This window comes from Paramormyrops kingsleyae, chromosome 18, assembly GCF_048594095.1.
Source record: "Paramormyrops kingsleyae isolate MSU_618 chromosome 18, PKINGS_0.4, whole genome shotgun sequence".
NCBI lineage: Eukaryota > Metazoa > Chordata > Actinopteri > Osteoglossiformes > Mormyridae > Paramormyrops > Paramormyrops kingsleyae.
Genome location: NC_132814.1, coordinates 18127635 through 18144960, shown reverse-complemented (window position 1 = coordinate 18144960; position 17326 = coordinate 18127635). Strand labels below are relative to the sequence as shown.

Below are 17326 nucleotides of genomic sequence, written 5' to 3'. Positions count from 1 at the left end.
TTTTTACATGCTGCCTCAAGATTATTAGTAGGGATGATTATGCTATTGATAGCTATGCCATTAAGCTGTGCAAATGACAAATAAAGTGTCATATTATAAATAATTTGGTCGCTCTTTCACTTTGGAGACCCGCTCTGGATCATCACGGCCTCATGCAGATGAGCGATTATCAAGAACGTTTGCAGAGACGTGTGTGATTTAGCTGGACCATTAGAGGTCCAGTGCAGGACTTGCTCAATGCACAGGCATCCGTCACTCTTCCGGAATTCTGAAGGCTTCTTCCCCCTGGTCTGTAGTCCTCACTGGTATCGCGTGGATCTGCTTCCATCTAGAGTGGGCCTTGGGTTTAATGTTAACGATGTTTCCTTAAAAAGCAGAAAAGGGAGGAAAAATCTTGATTGATTTTTCTTTTATTTTTTGTTAAACGGATCAGTGATCCAGAGCAATCTGCAGATCCCATTAGGATTAAAACGCCATCTGGAGAGATGGAGGAAAGGCAGAGTGACATGGATCCACAGCATATCAAGGACAGGAATGCAGGCAGATTCCCGCAGAAGCGACGCAGCGTGCAGAGAGGGGGAGGCGGCCTTCAGCTCTCTCACGCGGCGCTAGCATAGCGTACTACTACTCGCGCTAATTTGACACCGCTGATATTTTTGGATGTGCTTTCACAGTTTGACGCAGCCGTAAACGGCTCATTTGCAAGTAGACACGTTCTTCTAGGTGTCAGAGCAAAATTGGGAATGACGTAATGATCAGAGCTCCAAGGAGACTCGCTGTGCCAAAAAAAATCCCAAATCCGATTTCACCTATTCAGCTTCACCTGTGTGACTCTGGACTCTAACGCCTCGCACTTCCTGTAAGCTGCAAACGTCAGAATCATCGTTTATTTATCGGCAAGTACTTTTACATACAAGTTATTTACTTTGGGTGTCGGGCATAACAACCAAGGACAATGAAGACAATGCAAAAAATACAGTTTGTACATAATAATACAACAAAGCTGTTTCTTGTTCCGCAGTTATTTTTTCTAATAGTTGTAAATGTCACCTGTCCTGACGAGGTGACACATTATATTGTCGAGAACATTTCTTACGTGCCTTACATGCTGTCTTTCTTGGAGTGTGAAAACAAAAACGAATCCTTGTAAAACGATTTCAGTGTCCCTTGGGGTTTAGCATGATATTGGCAGAAAAGAGGGCACGGACATCTTGGATGTTTCTGGTTGTTTCTGAACAGGTTTAAGAGATATGCAGCTTTGGATACTGTAGATCCATTCAAACTGCACTAAATTGTATGCGGATTACTTGAGTAAATATTTGCACGAGTGATTGAATAGTGTCTCTCATTGCATCCTGTCACAAAGCAGACTCACGTTTCACTTGGTTTTATTGTTATAAGATCAGATAGAACACTGATGCAGAGCATCCCAAACCTGGACTGTCCTGTAACCATTCTGCCAGGTTCTCATGAGTCCACTGGACAGCAAACAGGTATCAATCAGGATGGGAGGTTGAGGTATACAGGATGGGTGGGGCTAGAGGGGCACTGGCCCCAGCTAAAAGCTTATTGGCCCTCGGAGTGCCCCCTCCCCTGTCACTCAGCATTCAAAACATATCATTGGCTGCCTAATAAGGTTGGTTATATTTAAAAAATCACGTGCTACAGGAGAAGGACTTGTGGTTCAACGAGGTGGGGGAAGCAAAACCGGGAACAGTGCCGAAAAATATGGGAATAAATAAAACGAAAATTGCGAGTGCCATGTAAAGCTTGCTGTTCAGTATATAGTAGGGGTGGGCAATCTTATCCAGAAAAAGCCATTGTGTATGTAGGTTTTCACTACACCTCCCTAATTAGGTTACTAATTCGAGGACTGATTGGCTGAAGAATCCCTGCACCTGTGTTTGAACAGCCGACCTAAAGGTTATCCCCAAAACCTGCATACACACCGGCCCTTTGCAGGTAAGATTGCCCACCCCTGGTATATAGCGATTCCCAGGATTTCCTGTTTGAATTAAGTCCCAAAGGGCCACTCCTATTCATCCCAGGTTACATGGGTTTTCTTCTCCCATCAAGGCCGAGTGGTGTAAGGTGCTGGGTTAAGGCTTCAGTCTCTTTGGGGACCTGGGTCCAAATCCCATGGCTGCCAGCAGTTTTGAACAGGTGTGTGGCTCAGTGTGTTAGGACGCCGTGCCCGTGATTGCCGTGTTGCGAGTCTGACTTCCAGAATTGGCAGAGTGATGTCACCGTTGGGCGCTTGAACAAGGCCTATAACCTCTGTTCACTCGCTTTCTCGAGAAATGAACGTCAGTTTGACTAAAAGCATCTACCATATAAATGAAATGTATATGACGGATTTCACTTTCCGTAGGGGAGATTTTAAATAGAATCACCTATTGTCATTTTAGTGTTGTATGAATAAGGCATATACAGTTTTGTTGTAGGTGGTTCAGAAATGGATATTTGTGTAGGACCCATAATAGCTACACAAACCGGTAAGGACAGAAACTAAACAACGGGAATTAATCGATATAATTTTCCAAACATGAAGCTTTTAAAAGATCGCGGAGGGCTGTGCTTTTTTTTAATAGCATTACGTAAGAAGCCCGAGTTACATTTTTGAGATTACCCAATGAGTGAGTCAGCCTTTCGGAATCCGCGACCCACTTCTGGAGGCGAGAGTACCGCTGGGGCAATAAACGTTAAGAGACCTGGGCGAGGCACCTTCGCGGGCGCCTCCGGAAGCATCCTCTGGAACCGGGACCAAGTGAAGCAAATCAGATAGGGTGGCTTTGTTGCCAAGGGCATATAAGAGGCTCAGAGGAGCTCTGCCCTTGGTTGAAAGCTGACTGGTCCCCCGAGTGACCCCTACTCTGTCATTCAGTGATTCAAAACGTATCATTGGCTAATGATAAGGTTAGCCACTCTGTATGAATTATGGCCCCTCTTATGCCCCCCATCTTAAAAAAATCCAAGAATGTCCCACGTATGCTCTCCTGGTCTCCCGCGTGATGAACGGCGTCATCGTCAGGTCAGCTGGGTGCTAATTAGATAGCAGCCCGCTCGAGTTTAATTAAGGAACAGCGCTGCAGAATAGAGGCCCGTGACAAGGTGCGTTGGTTCCTTTCACGGGGACGATAATGATGACAATTACATTTTTTTTTTTTCCGAAGAAATGTTCCAGTCTACGAATCACTGTGGGATAATGTGTATTCCTCTCTCTGCATGATTACATCGTTTTCTGTTCTAGTCCGATCCTTAATTGTAAGTTAACGTTAGACGAATGTGATGTTGTCATACGGTATTGTGGCCTGCGTCATTCAGCATGGGTACCTCAGAGACATCAGTATCGGTGTGGATGTTTATAAAAGGTTTACTGTATCACACTGAGAAGCGTCTTTAACTACTGAAAGCTTCTCTACCAGTGATTTTTTTACAAGCTTACAGGTACACACTGCTTGCTACGAGAGCAGTCAGCGTGACTCTTTGGATTTGTGTGTGATCTTTTCAGTTAGATAGGCAGAGTATATGCAAGTAGGTTAAACCGATCATTTAAGGGGGTGACTTCCTTTCATTTGAGGACCTACGTTTTAAAACCTTTGTCTGAGTTACAGTCACAGTCATGATAGGTGGTCCCAAGTAATTATTTGTTCCAGCCAAACCCAAATAGCCAGTAGCCTTTGTGTTTTGCTTTGTCAGCTGTTCGTACCACTCCGCCTCCAACCTGTCTCCGTTTATAATGATCCAATGGGAGATCAACACATTAGATCTCTTTTAAGCCAATGGTAATTTAGTAATTTTAATATAGCACCCCCTCACAAAGCAGAGCCAAAGAATTTAATCACAATAAAGATACCTTTTATCTGTTCCAAACGATGAACTGGAAATGACTCTCGACTGCCATCAAAACCATCTGGATCCCTCCCTGACCACTATTGTCTGGGTGTTTGCAGGAAGTGGGTTAGGTAGACAGGAAGCGGTGGATATTGTAGGTAATTTGCTCAAGCACTGGCAATGATCCGTGTCGCTTGAGGGAGTTCATGGTCGGAAGCCCTAATGTGCGAAAGCACTCTCAGGCCAATCCGGGGCATGACTCATGTGTCAGGCGTGACTGGTCAGTCTTTAAATCGGATTTCCGCTGCTGCTGTCCCTACAGACACAGTTGGCTTACTTGGAAATGTCTATGGTCAAACCCCCAGCGTTACTGAGTTACTGAGAAAATTTGCATGACAAATAAACTAAACTTTCGCCGACCTGTTAAATGGTTGTAAATGTGTATGACCTGGGCTCTTTGTCCAGGGATGTCTACAGAGGTATATCTTGATTAGCACTTTGATGCTGCAGGAGGAGGCTTTGGGTCTGCCACTTAAAGCAGGGGTTCCCAACCACCGGTGCCGATTTGTAGCTAGTATTCCATGGATCTGTGGAATTCTGGGGGTTTGCAGGAGGGTTTGGTTAATTTCTAAAAATAAACAATATATAAACAAGCCATGCCTTTTTTATTGATCGTTTCACAGCCAGTACCCCAACCCTCCTCCCTCATCTATCCGTGCAATTTTTGCACAACATATTCCAGTCCGTGGTCAACAAAAGATTGGGAATCCCTAACCTATAGGTCCATGAAGCTGGAATCAGATCTCCTACACAGGGTCCACTGGACAGAGACATACCCTGGATTGAAGGCAGTACAGTTAGGGAGTCAGTACAGGAGACGAGAGGAAATAGTAAAATGCTATGCTAGTTTAGAATGCTAATTTAGCAGGATTTTCCTTTTAGGCTTGTTAGCGTTTCTCATCATGATTTCTACTGGTGTCCAAGATGGCGTTGCTCCAGACCTTAGCGTCTAAGTAGAAGGAAAGACTCTGTCGACCTCCTCTTGGTTCAATGGATACGGTGGAACTGTCCCACTGAGCGGAGCAGGCTAGCGACGGGGCTGCGGTGCCGGTTTTGGCAGTTCAGAAAGCCGGACTCTTGGCGAATCTCCCCGGGCCGTCTTCTCTTCCTCTATGCGGAACCAAAGAGCACACATAGAGCGATAGTGCCACCTTTGATTCGCACAGAGTGCCTTTATTTCAAGGCCATAGACGAGTGTATGCCCTCTTTTTTCATAGCCTTGGAGGGAATGGCTTGAGAGGCTGCTCAGTTTCCTCTCGGTGTTGACGTTGTCAGGCAGGCGCTGAGGTGAATGAGAGCCCAGTGTGAGGAGAGCAATGCTGTCTGTTATTTATGGTTTTTTTAATGGTTCCTTTGAATATGGATTTTAAGACCTATCCTGTGACGATCCTCTGTTTAGCAAAAAACCGTGCATAGCAACAGAAAATAGCCAAAACTTGAGGTATTGGGGTCTTGGTGAGTCTATGCGTGTACGTCCATAAAGCCCGATGGGAGGTACGCTTTTTATAATCTCGATTTGATTCAGAATGTGGCAACGATGCCCCGTCTGTCTGTCGGCTGGTGCATTGAAGCTCAAATCACATTGACGGGCCACTCGAATCGGAAATGCAGGTTCGGCCTCGGAACTTAAAAATGCTTTTCAAGCAAAGAGGGGGGTTTTGGGGGCTGGTATAGAGGCCGCGGAGAGAGAGATCAACACATGACGACGGGCTTGATGCGGGATGAATTAACGAACACCGGTAGCTGGTTCGGAGTAACGTGAAAAGGGGACAAAGCTTAAGGATTACTTGTGTAAGCAGATCATCTTTTAAGGTGATTATATATGTGTATCATGTGAAAGGGGGAATTAACGCATAGAATCCCGCCATCGGACTTGGTGGCGACGGCTCTGCCCAGCACCAATCGATGTCTGGTTCTGGGTACAGAGAAATGCCACCCCCACCCCCCCATTAGTCCACCTACCTGAGCAGTTAATTCCATTTAACCCACTGTGAAAACATCCTGGCTTTCTGAAGAATGCTAACCGTGCTGTTAGTAGGATGCTGTTAGTAGGATGCTGTTAGTAGGATGCTGTTAGTAGGATGTTAGAAGAAATCCTGTAAAGGATCTTTACAGCCCATGTTTCCTGCTCTCTGTATTTCCCATAGCGAGAATTAGGTTTGAAAGGTGTGTTTTTTATGCAAAGTGGCACGGACTGCCAGGGTACTGATTAACATTTTCTTGGGCTGTAGAAATAGTAAGCTGAATTTAATTGTATTCTCAAAATGCAGCGCAATGGCTTCCTGCATATGTGCTGCCCCTGAAAGATCCGACAAGTTGCCTGGGTCCTTAGAAAGGTCTTGGTTGAGCTATTTAGGCGACCGAGGAGAACGCCGGTGTGGCTGGACCTCAATCCCCCCCCCGGCATGAATCAGAGAGGGCATCACATTCTGTCGTGCTGCCCACAGAGCTTTCTTAACAGTGATAGGAGATGTGGGGCCTGGAGTCTCAGATGGCAGCATGTATGCTCTCAGCTCCGGTACTGCCGTGATGCAGTGGCCCCCGGGCCCCTCCCCCCTCTTGCCATTCTGGGATTGGGCTATTTTTCCAGGTAGGCCTGCACAGTGGGACAAATCACATCCTTCTGTTTTGCGCTTTGTTACATTTCACCAGATTCCCCCCCAAAAATGAACAAACAAATAAATAAAGAAACAAATGTTTAAAATAAATAAATAACCAAATAAATAGATAAATAAAATTTGCCAGCACCAGGCAAAACCTTCTAGTCAGATTTGGTGTTTTGCTTTTTTTTCTTTCTGTCTCACTGCTGTGTCCCGTTCTCTCAGCACAGACTATAAACAAGGACAGTTAATGCATTTGAACAGCATTTGATGGTCCCTCAATCATAGGGTCTGAGTTGTTTCGAGCACAAACATATGTAGCTGTGTTCAGATGCATTTAATTATGCTTTCTGCCTCCAAATGAAGACCCATCATTATTTGGGACCAGACATCTATGTTCTGGGTCTGAAGTGTCATTAAGTCTGAGGCTGGAGTTCTGCGAAGAAAGCGTTGCTATCCTAGGGTAATTTTCATTTTTTATGTCTGGAAATCCTATTCCCACAGTGCTGAATCGGTTACATATCGCCGCACAAACCTCATACATCGACTCGGATCATAGATTATAGTACGTATAGATCCCAGAACAGGAGGGATTTAACTGCCGGACCAATTAACCCGGTGTCACGGTTTTGGTTGAAAGTTGTGGCGCAGCTGCAGTCCATCTGTGCGAATGGTTACTAGCTTGGAGTAAATAACAGGAATCTGGTGACGACGCCTTGGAGGGATGTTATAATTAGCAGGGAGGTAGCAGTGTGCCGTTAGCACCAGAGTTAGCAGCCATGCTAACATCTGTTTGGAGAGTGACGCTCATGTATGTATTAGTCAGAATGAGGGCTTTAGCGGGTCGATCAGAATGCCCAGACCCAGCCCGCCTCATCCTTCCCGGTTCCCACTGAGGCAGTGGATCGCGACATAATCACGTCTTCGTTCCGGGACTGAGATCCCACCTGTGCTCGATCTAGGCACAGCTGCAACCCCCACCACCGTTGCCGCCACAGACCCTTATTTTAGCTCACCTCTTTCCATGCCGCCCCCGGTCGGTGCAAACCCGCCGACTGTGTCACCGGCTAATGCACGGATTATGTCACTCGCACGATGACCAGGTTCGGCTCTCAATGAGAGAGAGAGAGAGAGAGAGAGAGAGAGCATGTCTAATCACGTGCGGCTGTGTCTGCGTATGAGAAAATGCTACTGACTGTACTATAGGCATGATTTGTAAATGTGTGTTTGGGATTTCCCAGATTTATATTTTAGCACGCGCTTTTGTCCCAAGTGACGTACATTTTCTCTTGAGAAAGCAGGTTAAGACAATCCCTGGAGTGACTGGGGGTTAAGGGCCTTGCTCGTGGGCCCTACGATGATCACAAGCACAGTGTCTTAGTCCATGGAGAAACACTCTGCCCCAAAACTGCTGGCAATGGTGGGATTCAAACCCACACCCCCCCAAAGAGACTGGATCCTTAATCCAACACCTTAGACAATTTGGCCACACTACCTTGAGCATGTGACTTATGACCATGTGACCTGGGATGAATGGGAGAGTTCCTTAGGGACGGGTAATTACAAGACTAATATGCCCTAAACTGTTAGCTTTATATGACTTGTAGTTTTTGTTTTGTAATGTGTTGGTTTTGTGGTACCATTCTGGTTGGCTCCCTTGACTCAGCAGTTAAGTCACTGGGATTTGAACCAACAAACTTCATGTCACAAACACAGCCTCCTAACCCACCAACCCCACACAACCACATGGGCTGGCTCAGGAAGGAGACAAGTATTGATTTACAGTCTGTCTTTAAGCGGGTTTGTCGGAGGAATGGCGATGAAAGGAGGAAAGGAAGAGAGAGATTGAGAGAACAGGACGGCTGCAGAAAGCGATGCGATGTGGATGAATATGAGCATTCAGACCCGAGAAAGACCCTTTTGGGCACAGGTGCAGCTTGGACCCCAGAACCTACCGGTGGCCCAGTATCCCGCTCGTCCCTGAATTGGATCATGATCACTCACCCTTTTATCCACCAACCACCGCCGTTGGTGTGGGGGTAGGAAGCCGGCATTGCAGCTGTCCGGCCTGTGGCGGTAAAGGATCCTCTGTTCGGGACCAAGCAGGGGGGGGGGGGGAATTATACTCCGGCTCCGCCTTCAAAAGCCTGTCAGGCAGACTCTTTGTATTCAGTCAGATTACCTCACATCTGTTTCTTGGACGCCTTCATCCAAAGAGATTAGTGCATCTTCGCGGTCCTGCACGTGCCACATTTAGACAGACCTCCGGGTGCTGAGATTTGCAGGCTCCCCCCCAAGGGTCCAACAGCACCATCCCACCTGGAGTTCGAGCAGGTACCCTTTTCTTTGCGGAGTTACTGTTAGTACTCCACCACACCCAGCTCTTGCATTCACATAAAGGGCATTTTGCAGTGTTGGAAAGCAAACCTCTGAAAACATTTCACAAGACACATAAAATCACCGGCTTTTTGCTTTAAAAAGAAAAAGGTCTTTTATGCATGATTGTCTTATTCGTTTCCTTCAACATGCTAAACAGCTTCGAAGTCGTTTCAGATCACAAATTACAGTTTAAACATCGAAATGATCCATTACAGAAATATATTCAGTTTATCGTCTCCCTTAACGAACCCCCTTCGCTCTTTTATCTCTTTTTGTCTGCCGTTCATTAGCGGTAATCTTTCTTTGGCGCAGCCAGCCACACAGAAAGGAAGACGGGCAGAGCGATGAAGGCAGGCTTTCATTTGCATGCCGCATTGATCCGTAAGTGTTTGTGAGAGGCGGGGAGGGAGCTGACTCGAGGTGCGGTGGATATATTTAGTTTTAGTCTTTAAAAGCAGGGGGGCGTGGTTGGAGTTGGCGACGGATATGTATTGAACTGAGAATTGCTGATACATTTCCATTCATTAAAATAAGTGTAGTATGATACATAATTTTTATTGAATGCTACTGCAATAAGTTCCGGTAGTGAAGTTATTATCACTGCTAGGGTTTGAGTCTCTGCCCTGTGTCTGCACATGTCCAGTTTACATGTCCCCCCTCCCCCGTGTCATCATGACGTTGCCTCTGGTTACCCCCCCACAGTCCAAAGACATGCTGAGATTATGAGTTGCCCGGTTGGTTGTAGGTGTGAGTGTGCCCTGCAATGGGTTGGTGCCCCGTCCTGGGTTATTCCCTGCCTTTTGACAGTACACTAAGATAAGCAGGTGTAGAATCAATGTGAAGCAGGAGGCACTGGGAACAACCAGAAACCAGCCAGGTAAAGGGTGGAAGCGACATTGTAATGCCAGAGATGACTGTCAACTTACTAGACAGTGTCTCATAAAACAGAGGATGACCTCAAGTGACCTTCGAAAGGAATGGGAAATATTATGGGTGTGAAGTGCACTGCTAGGACAGTTCATAATTTTACACGGACTCATAGACTGAGAAGTGAGTGAAACTGAAAATTTTCTGTGGTCTCTTAATTTTTTTCCAGAGCTGCATATATGGTATGTGAAAAGAAGCATTCTAATATACCTGTGGTCATACTTGTGCAAATGACAAATAAAGCTTTGTTTCATTGTCTCTGCCGGCTATCTATGGCAAATCCCCACAAACCCCCACAAAAGCCCTTGTTACAGCAGCCCGTGATGCCCACACGTGCCCATTCCCAGTCTAACCACATCGCTCTTTTGCGTTTGCTTCCTCATTCTATCGAGGTAGCACCACTCGGCCTTCTGGACGTTGGTCCGTAAAAAATGTTTTCCCCCACTCCCCACTTTCAGAGTCCTATATATCATTTTCGGCGCTGTGGTTTCTGGCATGGATATAAGTCAAACGAAGTGACACCTCTGTGGGTGATGCATTTGAAAACCTGGAATGAAAAATGGGTGCGTGGAGCCAGATTGAAAAATGAGCAAACCCTCTCGCTCGACAGCTGTGGTTTTCACTCGCTGTGCACTTACAGCCCGTCGGCCTACTTAAATGTTACTGGGGTCGGGTCTTGATGCTATGATGACCCCCGACTATTGACATCTTTGAATTATAGATGTCTGGTACAAGCAAAATCATTTCTGTCATGCTATCTGAGAAATCTGGCAATATTTCCCAGATGCAACCTGAGAACTGCTGTCTGCTGCCATGGGATTTTTGTTATGAGTATTGAATATTATCAATGGTCGTGCGGTATTTCATTTCAGGTGAGTTTAGGATGATATACAAAGGTCTAAGTCCCATTAAGACAAAGAGCCATTAATTTAACCTAAAATCCCAACCTAAAATGGTAAAACTGCAGGGTTCACCCGAGACTGACGGACTCCAACTAAGAGCACAGTTTAGCCCTCGCCCCTTTTTGGTCTGTTTGCTATAATGTTAGCATGCCAGAGGGGGTTAGCCAATCAGCTGAGTTTGAACCTTTGAGGTTTTTTTTTTTTCCCCTACTTGGGCGTTTTTGGTTCCTCTCCTCCACTGTCTTCTGGCACTCCTTCTCTCCCTCCCACCTTTTTCCCTGTTCCATGCACCATTGCGTATAAACAGTGTAATAATGGATCGCCACACACTCTTCTCAAGTGTCTTGAGGCAACTCTTTTGTGAAAGGCGCTATATAAAAGTACACTGAATTAAATTGAGTTAAATTGATTCTCTATCACCGCTTTGGCCACTCAGCTTAAACAAAGATATGCAAATGGTCGCACCATGGAATAGAATCCCCTTCCTTCATAGAAGGAAGTAAAGAAGAGCAGTAAAAGACAAGATAGTGCAGGACTAAACAGTGCAGCAAGAATGAGTAATGGGGATAAGGACGCAAATGGACAACAGAGTAGTGGAGTATTAGTGAGGTATTTACAGTGCACAATACAATGCGATTGGGCGAATATGACAGCATGGACACTGAGCTGGCCATCAGGCTGGTCAGAATGAAAATTAGTTCAGTTAGCTTTCTAGGAAATGAATTTGCAATGGTGGCCAATAATGTCCCCACAAACCACCGGAAGAGGTACTGACTTGCATGCTTTTGGGTTGGTATTGAGCTTGGGGGGGGGGGCGGTTGCAGATGGATGCCATGGGGTAAGAAGGAAGAAATCTGTTATTTGCTGGCGAGACAGAATAATTATCTGCATACATTTGTGTATAGTTCATTTGCATGCTTTTGACAGAGTGTATCGATGTCCCTCTTCATTACTGCTAGATAGAGGTATCCATATTTTTGCAGGTGTGCTCCGGGGTTTGATTAAAGCCCATGTTGGGGCAAACTACTGTTACAAAGTCACCAACCCCCCCCCCCCCCCCCCCACGCTCACGCGCGTCTAGGAGCAGCTCTGTGAATATGCAGTCAGGCGCCATCATGTGTGACTTCATTAATGGCTCCATCACTTTCTGTTTATTTAATTTAGATGTGGAATATAAACGAGCGTTGGCGTGGAAACGAGAGCGCGAGCGATGATTATGCTAATAGCGGCCTTCCGCGAGGTGGGGGAACGCGCCCTTTGGTGAGCTGCTAAAGACAAACCTTAATTGGAGGGGCAGGTAATAACTTCTCTCCAAGCGCAGCTGTAAATCCTCCCCGCTCGCGTTTTTACGGTTTGCCGCGGAAAGCTGTCGTAATTAAACAGCACTGTGACAGTTTTTTTTTATTTATTTCTGTTAACCTGGAGTAATAAATCACGCCGTTCTTGACGATGAAACCGTTTCCCCCTCTTAAAACTTGGGTGAAATTGAAATATTCAAATGTGCTTAAGTGCTAATTTAACAGCTATAGATATATTTACCATACAATATTATACAGCGCGGACTTCGTCAGTGCTACTGCATGACGACACGGGACTAATTATAATCAGGGTGGATTCAACAGAAGAATTATACCATCTTATATTGATGATGTAATGTTCGATTCAGCTAATTACAGTTTGTTTATATACAGGACTCTTCCCATCATAATTGCCTCAGAACGAATAACAAAAACTCAAACAACAGTGTGACTGACTGTCAAACAACAGTAACGGAAAACAATAATAAAACTGAAAAGCGAATAAAAGCCACAAGACAATGGAGGAGGAGATACAAAACCGCGGAGTTTGATGTTCGGTAAAAGCTCTCGTCTCCAGCATTCAAGTAACCAGTACAATTGTAACATGTCATAACAGCATAAAAATTTTACATTGATAATGATAAGTAATATCACTATTATATTCGAATGTACACTAAACTAACTAAAAATATCAGAAAATAAAGAAATGCATCGTGCCATAAAAATATCAGTTTCTGCACATGACTACAGAGCTGCACGCTTTCGTAGCCTTTCCACTTATTCTGTTGTTACCTCGTTATCTCTTGTGTTCTATCATATATTGATCATTGCAGCGTGGTAAAATAACAGTATAATCATTTGTGTGCGTTTGTATAACGGATTAAAGTGAGCAAGAAATGTTACAATACAGTGGTTTTCAACAGTGTCTGCCATGTACTTTTGCTGTAGGAGAAAAATGTCAACCGGATTCCTCACCACCTTCTGGCATGCTGACCATAAACAGGTCAAGGTGCAGTATGTGCGTGTATGCGTGTGGATTAGGTTTATTTTACTTTGTGGGGACCAAATGTCTCCCACAATGTGATAAAAACCTGATTTTTTTTTTGACGTTGTGGGGACCAGTTTTTGGGTCCCCACAAAGATCTGTGACTACAATCAAAAAGTAAAAATGCCAAAAGTCTCGTTTCGTCTTTGATTACTTATGGTTAAGGTTAGGGCTGGGTATGGGTTACGGTTGCCATGTTGTGATTAGATTTTTCCCAATAGAAATGAATGGAAAGTCCCCACAAATATATAATTACAAATCTGTGTGTGTGTGTGTGTGTGTTTCTGTGTGTGTGTGTGTGTGGTGCCGTCTTCTGTCATGATGTCTGTCGATCGTAAACATAATATTTCAACACAAAGATGGGATACTATATTCTTTTTCCCTCCAGACTTCACTGACTGCAGCATTAAAGACACAACATCATGCTGCATTTCTGCCAGTAATCCGGCGAATTGTCCAACTGTTTAGCCACAGAGCGGAGACGACAGCGGGGTACCTTGGGAAATTCCAGATGGTGGTATTTCTCTCAGTTATGAAGCATTGATACTGTAGAGACCCTAATAAGGAAATGATTGGTCTGTTTTTTTAACCTTCTTTAGTGTGACACGTGTTACAGTTCAGGGAACAGCTAGTGTGACCCCCTGTGGGGTCAAGCGTCACTGACCATGGGATGAACAACAACCTTTAGCCTTTTATGAGACAGAATCAGACAGAAAAGATGTGCTTCTCAGCTAAAACAGAAACCTTGAATGTAAGCAACCAAACGAACTACAGCAGTGTCCGTTTTTGCGTGTTCAGAATTCCTGCCACGTATCAGCACGGCTGAGCTATTTAGAGCAGTTTCTAAATATCTGAAATCTTGACCAGCTTCGTCAGTTGGTGGACAGGGCTTTTTGCTAGGTCATGCACACGTCACTACAACAGGCTGGCTTGTCCAGGGGCGTGGCCTTAGGGGTACTGGCCCAAGCTGAAAGCTGATTGGCCCTTGGAATGCCCCCTGCCCTGTCACTCGCTAATTTGAAACATATCATTGGATATTAATAAGGTTAGCCCTTTTGCTTCAGTTATAGGTATCCTTTTGCTGCCCACGATATAAAATTTTAGAATTGGTTCTGCTGCAATTCCATGCATTATGGAAGAGGACACAAGGTTTTTGTGCATTGGGGCGGGGATAATGGGGGTGTTCCTGGTACAGATACAAATTATGGCTTGTCTGATGCCACCCCCCCTCATAAAATTAATCATAGAATCGGCCCAGCACTCATCTCAAACTGGTACAGCTCTTTGTTCTGCACACTGATCCAGCAACACGAGTGTGCGAGTGGACAAATGGATGATTACGGAAAAACAAACCACGGCTGTGAAGAACAGTGTCAGATATATGGCACGTTGTGGAAAGCCGCCATTGACCAAATTTTATGGGGGGGGGGGGGCATCCACCAAAAGGCCTCCCCCCATTTATCCTGAAGGAGATACATGCCTGAACTTCTTCCTGTATTCCCTGTCTCCCGATTTCCACAGCTCCGCCCACTTTCACGGACACGCCCCCGCAATATGTGGAGGCCAAGGAAGACGGCAGCATCACCCTAACCTGCACTGCCTTCGGGAACCCCAAGCCTGTGGTCAGCTGGCTAAGAGAGGGCGAGCTCCTCACTGAGAGTCAGAAATACAAGGTAGGTCTGCCGTCACTGATCTGTACATCCCTCTGTAAATATTCTATAGTCTTGAATCCAGCCCCATGTGACTAAATGTTCACAGATCCTGACTTTCACGCACCGTGTTCCCCGGACGCTCTTAGCCTTGCAGTCGCGTAGAGGCATTCCCGGGGATCAGGATGCTTTAAAGGTCACTCGCTAATTAACTGTAATGCATAGATTAGATGTGTTTCACACACATTAGCAAGTGTGTGTGTTTTTAATGCTTGGGGGATAGCCCTGAGTGCACAGCGTCGCAGTGTAGCATCATTCACTTAATCGCACGTGTTGGTTGCCAGGAAACAACGGAAGCCGGTGTTTCGGAGAGGTAGTTGGGGCTGTGTGAGGTGTTAATCCACTCGTTTGTGGATCCTTGGGGTTCTGGGGGGTGGGGGGAAATGCAAACGCACCCGTAGGTAACGCCGCAAGAGGCGGCAGGCTCCGCCGCAGCTGGGATCGTCCTCCGGAAGACTCCGGAGGGAATTGTCAGAGAAGAGCGGGGAAGGTGTGTTTAAGTCGGGTTTTCTGTTTCTCGCGTCTTGTCTGAGGTGTAGACACTTTGTGGATCTGAGGCTCCTTTGAACTGAGTAGCTTTAGAGGAGACACCCCCCCCCCATATCCAACACGCAAGCACTCACACATCAGGGCCGCATGACTGCAAGCACACAACTGACGCATGCAGGAAAGGAGACGCGCCCCCCCCCCTGCCCACCCCCACATGACCGTGTACTTAGCTACAGATGCCGTTCCTGCTGTGCCAGTCTGCGAAGCTCCTGTTCCTCTGTGTCGTTGCAGTGTACTTACCCCGCCCCGCCCTGCCCCCCCCTCACAAGGTCACCATGAGTCAACACCAAGATGTTCATCAATCTCCTTTTTGTTATTATCTGAGATGTATAATCTACTCACATTTCAACAAAAGAAGACTATTAATATTATTACTATTATTATTATCATTATTATTATCCATCTTCTAACTATATATCCTGACTGTGGTCACAGAATATATACACATGCACACGCACATATACAGGCAAGTAAAAGTATGTGAACCTTTTGGAATTTCATGGTTTTCTGCATTAATTTGTCAAAAAATAATCAGATCTTTCCTGTCTTTATTGAGAGTGAGTAAGTAAGTAAGTAAGTGAACCTTTGGAATTACTAAATAGTTGACCCCCCCCCCTGCAGACTGTTTAAGAGGAATTCTGGCCCATTCTTCCTGGCAGAACTGCTTCAGCTCTGTCATATTCTTTGGACGTCTCATGTGTACGGCTCCATAGCATCTCTACTGGGTTGGGGTCTGGGCTCTGACTTGGCCACTCCAAAAGGTGGAGTGAAAGATCAGAATTTGTTTGTGATATTATTATATCCACATTATATTTGTCAATACCTTTGACTTAGATGAAGATCAGATGCCATTTTATGACAAATTAATGCAGAAAACCATGGTTCACATACTTTTTCTTGCCACTGTATGTATATATAATTATTATTATTATTATTATGTCAATCTAAAGTGATTAGCATAGAAAAGTGATTTGCATAACTGAAAAGACTGCAGTTATTAATGACAACACTGCTAGCCATGCAGATCGCAAGCCCAACAGCAATCTATATCCTGTAAAAGCTGGGAAATTACACAACTAAAATAATAAAACGGATACCTAGGAAACTTTTATTGCAAATAACAGTTATGATTCTGTCTGCGAATCTCCCGATGCTTTGGGCAGGCTACAGATTAGCAGGTATGTATGAGTAAATATGTATCCACTTGACTTTATAATTTGCCTGGTTAGTGTAATCCTCGCACTGCGGTCACTGGCTCCCAGTGTGGGGGCTTTTTCCGTGACAGAATGTAGAGATGATTCAGCCAATTCTAGCTTCCCTGGCTTAATCTGAAAACTTTCACATGTATTGATTAAATTAACATTTTTTTCTCTAGCGCACATCTAAATAATTGCTGGACTGTGGTGATCTGCCCGTTTCTTTGATTGATCTCTTCCCAGTGCTGAACCAGTACATTTTTTCTTTTTTTTTTTTTTTGCAAGGCATCTTTAAGATCGACTCTGCAGCGAATCATTTATCACTTGTTAATTAGACGTGGGCGGGATGTGCTTGTCGTTGTGTTTCTTCGGTAGAAATTGGACACGGGGGTATGGCGTCGGGTCAGAACCACTGCAATTAAAGGCGGGAAGTGGCCCGTGTGGAAGTTTTGGAGCGGGGGGCTCGTTAGTGAGCCATGGGGAAGCAGGCTTGCCGCTTGATCCGTTACCCCCCCAGCCCCTTCCTGGCAAACGAGGTTAAAGGATGAGCGAGGAAGGCCACTGACATCACCGGGAAGGATGGGGCAGCCCTTTAGCAGGGGGGGTTGGGGGTTGCAGGAGGACACAGTGGGAAAACGGCAGTTCGTAAACGGACCATACCCATCAGTAATGCGGGTGTGCGCTTCGTAAACTGGCCACGCCCATCAGTGATGCGGGTGTGCTCTTCGTAAACTGGCCATGCCCATCGGTAATGCCAGTGTGCTCTTCATAAACTGGCCACGCCCATCAGTAATGCGGGTGTGCTCTTCGTAAACGGGCCATGCCCA

The 17326-nt window shown here is 45.5% G+C and overlaps 1 protein-coding gene across 6 annotated transcripts in view; it reads left to right on the top strand.

The window, feature by feature from the left end:
* Positions 1–17326, top strand: part of igsf9bb (immunoglobulin superfamily, member 9Bb) — a 110018-nt gene that overhangs the window by 42754 nt on the left and 49938 nt on the right. For all 6 annotated transcript variants that reach the window (XM_023813567.2, XM_023813566.2, XM_023813568.2 and 3 more), the window contains exon 4: positions 14567–14718. In XM_023813567.2, coding sequence (XP_023669335.1) covers positions 14567–14718 — 152 coding nt within the window. The remainder of the gene's footprint in view (positions 1–14566; positions 14719–17326) is intronic.